This window comes from Musa acuminata, chromosome BXJ1-8 (genome assembly GCF_036884655.1).
Source record: "Musa acuminata AAA Group cultivar baxijiao chromosome BXJ1-8, Cavendish_Baxijiao_AAA, whole genome shotgun sequence".
NCBI lineage: Eukaryota > Viridiplantae > Streptophyta > Magnoliopsida > Zingiberales > Musaceae > Musa > Musa acuminata.
In genome coordinates, this window is record NC_088334.1 from 38,176,679 (window position 1) to 38,186,674 (window position 9,996).

Sequence of the window (9,996 nt, forward strand, 5' to 3'; positions counted from 1 at the left end):
GGGGACTAAATAATTATATAAATCAGTTTTATTGGTGTCGTTGACATCTCATGTGCCGCTGACACACGTGGACTCTGTACTCACGAGAGTGAACTGAGATTTTATATCACGACGGCAACGTGACACGTACGTATCTGACATTATTGTGGTTTTTTTTTCTGCTTTATAAATATATATATATATATGAATATTAAATCGCAATCGACAACAGCTCTTTGACGAAAAAAAAAAGAAGTAATATCTCGACTTAATCATACATCTAAAGTATGATAGTATTATGATTGACTTAGAATTCGATGGGTATATTATTATTAATTTCTCACCTAATCATATGGTGTTTCAAAATAATATGCATAATTTCTCATAGGCATTGGATCATAATAATTATCCCGTTAGATCGGTTGGAAAAAATACCACAAAGAAGATGATAAAAACACTATGGAAATAAATAATAAATACAATATCAAAAATACTATAGAAAATATATTTAGGCTTGAAACGTGTATAAACACTTTTCTAAAAATGATATTTGCACCATCTTCTCAATAAAATTGCTATGGGTTTGATGCAAATAGTTTTAGTAGATATGACAAGTCTTTAGAAGATCTGTATTGAGCAAACAATAAAGAATCTACAAAGATAAATTAGAGAATATCTACTTCAATCACTTGGAGAGTAAAGAAGAAGAGTATGAAAGAGATATATTCATTATTTACCCTCAAATATCTATTTATAGATATTTTTCTCAAAAGACACGATCTTTAAAAAATAACTACAAAAGAAATCACCTTTTCAAATAAATCTTTTGGAAAGAATTTTTTTCTTTTTAATTTGAATAATTTATAACAATCCACCATTTGTTCAAATTTAAAATTTTCTCCAAATGATTAAATAGTATTTATGAATAAAATAATATATCTTTCAATTTGAATATTACCTTAGTGTAAGCATCACAAATTGAAGTCGAAATCCCAAATAGCATAAAAGTTTTGAATATGTTATTTCTAATGACAACACCAGTGATACCACACACATAAATACAACATCCTTGTATTCCTCATAAAATCTCACTTAGCCCTAATATGGCCTTGGGCTCATCCAAGTTCATGAACTTTTATGATAGAAAACTCCAACTCTCAATCGTAGCGGCACCACTTCTAAGTTCATATAGGTGAAGTTCTTATAGTATCTTTGTCACTCTTTGAGATATTTATCCTAATTTGACTAAACTTCATTAAGAGTATAATTAACTCAACCCTCATTCGGTGACAATCAGTACTTTAACATCTTTAGATGGGACTCGTGAAATATTTCAAAGTGCTGAATCACTCCACATGTCAATGACTTGTTCTTACCCTGTGAATTCTTCATTACTTATTTCATAATGTTGAGTAAGGTTGCTATCATTGGTGGATCTTTTATTCAAGGAGTTTTAGCCTCATCCATTTTGATGTTGATCTTACAACTTCTCTTGTAAGAGGTTTGGTGAATGGATCATCTTTCACTTGTAAAATAAGAGGAATTGTTTTTGTTTTTCTACACGAGTGCTTCTCCTTAATTTATGAGATTGCTCTCCAACCTCTTGTGAACTTGATTGATGTCCAATCAAAAGAATATTAGGTTGCTCATCAACCTTTTGAGATGTCTCCACTAGTGACTCTTCACTAGTTGAAGGATGAACATTATTACTTAAAGTTATTAAATGTTCAAAGAACTCAACATCTCGAGATTCTATGATATTAGACTTCAAATTAAGAAATCTATAAGCTTTGCTATTTAAGGTATAGCCTATAAATGCATATTTGATTCCTCTAAGTCCCAACTTTATCCTTTGAGGATCATTATTCTTACAATATGCAAGACACCCCCACACTTTAAAATAACAAGAGATCTTATTCTTTTAAAAATATGACATGCAACCTATTACGGTAAGTAACTTTTTTAGCCGGGGCCTCGGGGCCGTCGCGGCTTGGTTCGGGTCCGGAAGGCGGTGATCTCCGTGGGGGCGCTCCTCGAGGTCTCCCGGCGGCCGAGCTCGGTGGTTCGGATCGGCGGCTCGGGTCGGGAGGCAGCTCCGCCGCAGCTTCGGGAAGAGGCGACACCGTCTCGCACCTGCACACAGGTCGGGCCGGGAGCTCGGCCCGACCCCTCCGACGATCAAATTAGAGAAAGATGTGGAGGGGATTGTGGATGAGGCAAAAGAAGAGCCTCTGAGTGTTTTGTGTCTGAGTGAGTTTCCCCCTTTGCTTAGGACTCAGGGGTATTTATAGAGGAGGTTTGATGTTGGCGTCTGACATTGCCACTAGGGGTTGCGTGGGAGACCGGGGGATCGCAGGGTATGGGCGAGCTTCAACCGTTACCTGCTTCTGTCGCGTCCGGCTGTGCTGGGTCAACTGAGGGGGCTGTGGGCTCAGTGAGGCTGACGCTCGGACGCAGACCGTCACCCTCATTGCTCCCCCTGGGGCGCCGCGCTTGTCCACGTGCGGGGGACGTTGCCGGGAGCGGGGGACGTTGCGCGTGAGGCCGAGGCAGCGAGGCTGCTAGCTGGCTGCGCGTGAGGCCGAGGAGCCGAGGCAGCGAGGCAGCAAGGCAGTAAGGCAGCGTGCTAGCTGCGCGTGAGGCCGAGTGGCCGAGGCAGCGTAGTGCTTGCTGGCTGCGCACGAGGCCGAGTGGCCGAGGCAGCGAGGCTGCTTGCTGGCTGCGGACGAGGCCGAGGAGCCGAGGCAGCAAGGCAGTAAGGCAGCGTGCTAGCTGCACGTGAGGTCGAGTGGCCGAGGCAGCGAGGCTGCTAGCTGGCTGCGCATGAGGCCGAGGAGCCGAGGCAGCGAGGCAGCGAGGCAGTAAGGCAGCGTGCTAGCTGCGCGTGAGGCCGAGTGGCCGAGGCAGCGTAGTGCTTGCTGGCTGCGCACGAGGCCGAGTGGCCGAGGCAGCGAGGCTGCTTGCTGGCTGCGGACGAGGCCGAGGAGCCGAGGCAGTGAGGCAGCAAGGCAGTAAGGCAGCGTGCTAGCTGCGCGTGAGGCCGAGTGGCCGAGGCAGCGAGGCTGCTAGCTGGCTGCGCGCAAGGCCGAGTGGCCGAGGCAGCGAGGCAGCGTGTTGGCTGCGCATGAGGCCGAGTGGCCGAGGCTGCAAGGCAGCGTGTTGGCTGCGCATGAGGTGGGGTCTGCCATTTTTTGTCATATCATATGCCCCCCCCGAAAGGAGCTATGCGTCGGTTCTTGCATGCAAGGGGTCCGATGCATGGCTTTTTACTTCAGGTGGGCTGGTCATGCATATCCGAGGCGTATGACGTAGGCGGGCTAGCCGCGCGGACGTGTCTCGTGCAACATGGGGCCGAGGTGCGCAACTCAGTCAGGAAGCCGAGCAGGGTTGGACTCGGGGCCGATGGAGCCGATGAGGGCTGAGGAGCACAGCGTAGGCGGGGTGACCGCGTAGGTGTGGTCCCGGGATGGCGTAGAGCCGAGGGCCAAGGAGCACGACGCAGGCGGGTTGGCCGCGCTGGTGTGGTCTCGGGATGGCGTAAAGCCGAAGAGCCGAGGAGCACGACGCAGGCGGGTTGGCCGCGCTGGTGTGGTCTCGGGATGGCGTAGAGCCGAGGGCCGAGGAGCACAACGCAGGCGGGTTGGCCGCGCTGGTGTGGTCTCGGGATGGCGTAAAGCCGAAGAGCCGAGGAGCACGACGCAGGCGGGTTGGCCGCGCTGGTGTGGTCTCGGGATGGCGTAGAGCCGAGGGCCGAGGAGCACAACGCAGGCAGGGTGACCGCGCAGGTGTGGTCTCGGGATGGCGTAGAGCCGAAGAGTCGAGGAACACGACGCAGGCGGGGTGACCGCGCTGGTGTGTTCTCGGGTTGGCGTAAAGCCGAAGAGCCGAGGAGCACGACGCAGGCGGGTTGGCCGCGCTGGTGTGGTCTCGGGATGGCGTAGAGCCGAGGGCCGAGGAGCACAACGCAGGCGGGGTGACCGCGCAGGTGTGGTCTCGGGATGGCGTAGAGCCGAAGAGCCGAGGAGCATGACGCAGGCGGGTTGGCCGCGCTGGTGTGGTCTCGGGATGGCGTAAAGCCGAAGAGCCGAGGAGCACGACGCAGGCGGGTTGGCCGCGCTGGTGTGGTCTCGGGATGGCGTAGAGCCGAGGGCCGAGGAGCACAACGCAGGCGGGGTGACCGCGCAGGTGTGGTCTCGGGTGGTACGGAGCCAAAGGGGGTGTCCTCGAGCATTAAGCGACTGAGGAGGCCTCGGGCATTATGCGACCGAGGTGGCGGCCTCGGGCATTATGCGACCGAGGTGGTGGCCTCAGCAAGCATGGAGCCGAGGCACTCGCCGCAGGCAGGCTGCGGCCGAGGGATGTAACCCAGGTGGGCAAGGTAGTGGATATGGCCGAGGAGTTCGGCGCGGGCAGGCTGGCCGTGCAGACGTGTCTCGGGGTTTATGGAGCCGAGGGGCACGACGCGGGCGTACTGGCGGCACTGGTCTGTCTCGGGAACATGGAACCAAGGAGCACGACGCAGGCGGCTGGCGGCGCAGGTGTGGTCTCGGGCATTACGCGACCGAGGAGCACGACGCAGGCGGGCAGACCGCGCAGGCGTGGTCGCAAGGGCCATGCGACCGAGTAGCACGACGCAGGCGGGCAGGACGTGAGGACGTGGACTCGGGCACCATGCAGCCGAGGTACACGATAGAGGCGGACAGGCCGCGCCGAGGTAGTTCTCGGCAGTGATTGGCCGAGGTGCTCGGTGCAGGCAGGCTGCGACCGAGGGACATCGCTCAGGCGGGCAGGCCGCGCTGAGGTGGGGTTTCAGCAGAGAGTTGCCGAGGTGCTCGGTGCAGGCAGGCTGCGACCGAGGTACACCGCTCAGGGGGGCAGGCCGCGCTGAGGTGGGATTTCGGCAGAGAGTTGTCGAGGTGCTCGGTGCAGGCAGGCTGCGACCGAGGTGGTGGGCTCGGCAAGCATGGAGCCGAGGCGTTCGGCGCAGGCAAGCCGCGGTCGAGGGGCGTGGACCAGGTGGATAGGGCCGTGGAGTTCGGCACGGGCAGGCTGGCCACGCAGACGTGTCTCGGGGTTTATGGAGCCGAGGGGCACGACGCGGGCGTACTGGCGGCACTGGTCTGTCTCGGGAACATGGAGCCAAGGAGCACGACGCAGGCGGGGTGACCGCGCAGGCGTGGTCGCGAGGGTCATGCGACCGAGTAGCACGATCAGGCGGGCAGGACGCTAGGACGCGGCCTCGGGCACCACGCGGCCGAGGAACACGACAGGCGGTCGGGCCGTGCCGAGGTGGGTCTCGGCAGAGATTGGCCGAGGTGCTCGGTGCAGGCAGGCTGCGACCGAGGGACACCGCTCAGGCGAACAGGCCGCGCTGAGGTGGGATTTCGGCAGAGAGTTGCCGAGGTGCTCGGTGCAGGCAGGCTGCGACCGAGGTGGTGGGCTCGGCAAGCATGGAGCCGAGGCGTTCGGCGCAGGCAAGCCGCGATCGAGGGGCGTGAACCAGGTGGATAGGGCCGTGGAGCTCGGCGCGGGCAGGCTGGCCGCGCAGACGTGTCTCGGGGTTTATGGAGCCGAGGGGCACGACGCGGGCGTACTGGCGACACTAGTCTGTCTCGGGAACATGGAGCCGAGGAGCACGACGCAGGCGGCTGGCGGCGCAGGTGTGGTCTCGGGCATTACGCTACCGAGGAGCACGACGCTGACGGGCAGACCGCGCAGGCGTGGTCGCAAGGGCCATGCGGCCGAGTAGCACGACGCAGGCGGGCAGGACGCGAGGACGTGGACTCGGGCACCATGCAGCCGAGGTACACGATAGAGGCGGACAGGCCGCGCCGAGGTAGATCTCGGTAGTGATTGGCCGAGGTGCTCGGTGCAGGCAGGCTGCGACCGAGGGACACCGCTCAGGCGGGCAGGCCGCGCTGAGGTGGGATTTCGACAGAGAGTTGCCGAGGTGCTCGGTGCAGGCAGGCTGCGACCGAGGTAGTGGGCTGCTTGCTGCGCATGAGGCCGAGTGGCCGAGGCAGCGTGTTGGCTGCACATGGGGCTGAGGGGCCGAGGCAGCGCGCTGCTTGCTGCGCATGAGGCCGAGGAGCCGAGGCAGCGAGGCTGCTAGGCAGCGTGCTACTTGCTGCGCATGAGGCCGAGTGGCCGAGGCAGCGAGGCTGCTTGCTGGCTGCGCATGAGGCCGAGTGACCGAGGCAGCGAGGCAGCTTGCTGCGTATGAGGCCGAGTGGCCGAGGCAGCGAGGCTGCTTGCTGCGCATGAGGCCGAGTGGCCGAGGCAGTGTGCAGCGTGTTGGCTGCTTGCTGGCTGCGCGTGAGGCCGAGGAGCCGAGGCAGCGAGGCAGCAGCGTGTTGGAGTGAACAGAGCTTACCTTAACAGGGTTCTTGGGGGAGAAGAAGGACGACCTCCAGTTGTTGATGAGGCCTTCATCAATGATGACGAAGCCTTGGATGTAGTCGAACCTTTCGCTCCGGTGGACGCTGTGGAGCGAGACGAGGAGCTCCTGGTCTCTGGTGAAGGCCGCGAAGTCGGAGTACAGTACTCGGATCCATCTCACCCCGTGAGGAGCTGTCTCCAGTGCAATCCGGGCTCTGATGATGATCCCAAACTGTCCCTGACCACCGAGAACTCCATGGAACAGCTCTGAGTTCTGCTCCTCTGAGCATGTTATCAGCTCGCCCTTGCCTGTGACCATATCGAGCTCGTGGACATTGCTGATCTGAGGTCCGTGGTGAAAGGCTTGCCCGCTTACGCCGGCGTTGGAGAGAGTGCTGCCGACCGACAAGTAGAGGTAGTCGGTCCACGACTTGGGCGCGAGGCCGTCGTTGGCTAGCGTCCAGTTCAACACATCGACCTGGAGATCACCCCCCGAGGCGTCGACATAGTGCTCGCCCGTGGACGGCGAGCACGTCGGCTCCGAGCGGGGCGCGATCCGGCCGCGACTCATCTGGACCACGACGCCGTCCGGCGAGAGCGTCTGGCCCTTGACCGAGTGGCCGTGTCCCCTTGCGGAGACCGGCAACCAGCGGGCCGCGCGCGTGGGACCGAGGGGCCGACGCGGGCGGAGGCGCGCGGGGGCCGAGCCGCGCGCGTGGGGGCCGAAGAGCCGGGACGCGCGGGCTGGCCGCGCGCGTGGGGCCGAGGCAGGCGAGGCGCGCGGGGCCGAGCCGCGCACGTGGCCGAGGAGCCGAGACCGGCCCCAGAAGTCGCTGCTGCTGGTGCAGGTCGGCTGCAGTGGAGTGACTAAGGAGAAAGCTAATGTACCATCGTTTCCGGGGCCCTCCTTCTAGCGCCATTATGTTACGGTAAGTAACTTTTTTAGCCGGGGCCTCGGGGCCGTCGCGGCTTGGTTCGGGTCCGGAAGGCGGTGATCTCCGTGGGGGCGCTCCTCGAGGTCTCCCGGCGGCCGAGCTCGGTGGTTCGGATCGGCGGCTCGGGTCGGGAGGCAGCTCCGCCGCAGCTTCGGGAAGAGGCGACACCGTCTCGCACCTGCACACAGGTCGGGCCGGGAGCTCGGCCCGACCCCTCTGACGATCAAGTTAGAGAAAGATGTGGAGGGGATTGTGGATGAGGCAAAAGAAGAGCCTCTGAGTGTTTTGTGTCTGAGTGAGTTTCCCCCTTTGCTTAGGACTCAGGGGTATTTATAGAGGAGGTTTGATGTTGGCGTCTGACATTGCCACTGGGGCTGCGTGGGAGACCGGGGGATCGCAGGGTATGGGCGAGCTTCAACCGTTACCTGCTTCTATCGCGTCCGGCTGTGCTGGGTCAACTGAGGGGGTCGTGGGCTCAGTGAGGCTGACGCCCGGACGCAGACCGTCACCCTCATTGCTCCCCCTGGGGCGCCGCGCTTGTCCACGTGCGGGGGACGTTGCCGGGAGCGGGGGACGTTGCGCGTGAGGCCAAGGCAGCGAGGCTGCTAGCTGGCTGCGCGTGAGGCCGAGGAGCCGAGGCAGCGAGGCAGCAAGGCAGTAAGGCAGCGTGCTAGCTGCGCGTGAGGCCGAGTGGCCGAGGCAGCGTAGTGCTTGCTGGCTGCGCACGAGGCCGAGTGGCCAAGGCAGCGAGGCTGCTTGCTGGCTGCGGACGAGGCCGAGGAGCCGAGGCAGCAAGGCAGTAAGGCAGCGTGCTAGCTGCGCGTGAGGCCGAGTGGCCGAGGCAGCGAGGCTGCTAGCTGGCTGCGCGTGAGGCCGAGGAGCCGAGGCAGCGAGGCAGCAAGGCAGCAAGGCAGCGTGCTAGCTGCGCGTGAGGCCGAGTGGCCGAGGCAGCGTAGTGCTTGCTGGCTGCGCACGAGGCCGAGTGGCCGAGGCAGCGAGGCTGCTTGCTGGCTGCGGACGAGGCCGAGGAGAGGCAGCGAGGCAGCAAGGCAGTAAGGCAGCGTGCTAGCTGCGCGTGAGGCCGAGTGGCCGAGGCAGCGAGGCTGCTAGCTGGCTGCGCGCAAGGCCGAGTGGCCGAGGCAGCGAGGCAGCGTGTTGGCTGCGCATGAGGCCGAGTGGCCGAGGCTGCAAGGCAGCGTGTTGGCTGCGCATGAGGCCGAGTGGCCGAGGCTGCAAGGCAGCGTGTTGGCTACGCATGAGGTGGGGTCTGCCATTTTTTGTCATATCACAACCAATAAAGCTTCTCCCCACAAATTATAAGATAATTTAGCATGCAACAACATAGCATTAATCATCTCTAGATAAGTTCTATTCTTTCTTTCTGCTAATCCATTTTGCTCAGGTGTTCTAGGTGCTAAACATTCATGAATTATACCATGTTGTTTACAAAACAAGTTAAATTCATTAGGAAAGTATTATTCTCCTTTATCACTTCTTACAACTTTAATTATCTTCCCTAATTGATTTTCAACTTCTGCTTTATATGCCTTAAAAGCATTAAAAACATCATTTTTATGTTTCAATAAGTACACATATACGAATCTAGACATATTATCTATAAAAGTAATAATATATCTATTACCTCCTCTTATTAATATGTCATTTAATTCACATATATCATAATGTATTAAATCTAACAAATTAGTATATCTTTCAACACTTTTGAAGTGTTTCTTCATGATCTTTGATTTAACACAAATTTCACATTTATTAAGATCATCATAATTTATTAAACCACACTTAACCATTCTTCTAATGGTGCTAGTTCCAATATATGCTAATCTATCATGCCATAATGAATAAGAATCAACAATATAAATAGAAGCAACATCTTTATTAAATTTAGAATCATTGTCAACAATAGATAATTTGACCATTCCCTCAGCAGAATAGTCTTTTCCAACAAAAATTTCATTACGGGATATAATTAACTTCCCAGATTCAAATACAGATTTAATTCTAGGTTTACCAAAGAGATTCTCACTCACTAAATTTCTACTCATATCTGGTACACGAAGAACATTAGTAAAAGTGACTTTCTTACCCATTTCTCTTGCTAATTACCTTAGAACGAACTTCATTTCCCATTTGAATCTCTTGCCTTTTTGTGACTTCTTTGTAAGTCTTAAAGAGTGTTTTATCATAGCAAGCATGGATGGTAGCACAAGTATCATACCACCAACCAGAAACCTTGCCAAATATAGCATTCACTCCGCTCAACATAGCGATTATATTATCATCTCCCTCAACGGAGTTGACTTCTGGTTTCTGACCCTTTTTAAATATGTAATCCCTAGCAAAATGACCAGGTTTTCCACAAACAAAATAGCCTCTACTCTTTGGCTTTTTAAATTTTCTTTGATCCCTTTTGGGGCCAAAATAATTCTCCTTATTTTATTTACCTTTGTTGGAATTCTTAGGCTGATTCACAACATTTGCTTTTATGTTACCAAAAGAGTTCTCACTATTATCTCTCATCCTCGATTCCTCCTCGATTCGAAGATGTTTTTGAATTTGCTCTAAAGTGATATTTTTGGAGTCATGCAAAATCTTCTTCTTATATCCTTTCCAAGATGAAGGCAACTTGACTATTACAGCCCCTACTTGAAAAAGTTCAGGAAGTTCAATTTTTTCAGCCTTCAAT

At 55.1% G+C, this 9,996-nt stretch overlaps 1 protein-coding gene across 1 annotated transcript; it reads right to left on the reverse strand.

Annotated features, from left to right (window-relative positions):
* Positions 1 to 597: 597 nt before the first annotated feature.
* On the reverse strand, positions 598 to 9,575 carry LOC135680335 (cytokinin dehydrogenase 5-like). Its single transcript, XM_065194215.1, has 3 exons — positions 9,417 to 9,575; positions 6,353 to 7,210; positions 598 to 606 (listed from the first exon to the last, which is right to left on the reverse strand). The coding sequence occupies exons 1-3, from the start codon at positions 9,573 to 9,575 to the stop codon at positions 598 to 600; spliced, it is 1,026 nt and encodes a 341-aa protein (XP_065050287.1).
* Between the last annotated feature and the right edge of the window lie 421 nt (positions 9,576 to 9,996).

What these genes read in the sequence shown, in the direction of transcription:
- LOC135680335 (XM_065194215.1), bottom strand. Translation starts at nt 9,575, where the DNA reads ATGTTGAGCGGAGTGAATGCTATATTTGGCAAGGTTTCTGGTTGGTGG. An exon ending in GAAATGAAGTTCGTTCTAAG is followed by an intron (nt 7,211 to 9,416) that starts GTAATTAGCAAG and finishes ACTCCACTGCAG; the next exon opens with CCGACCTGCACCAGCAGCAG.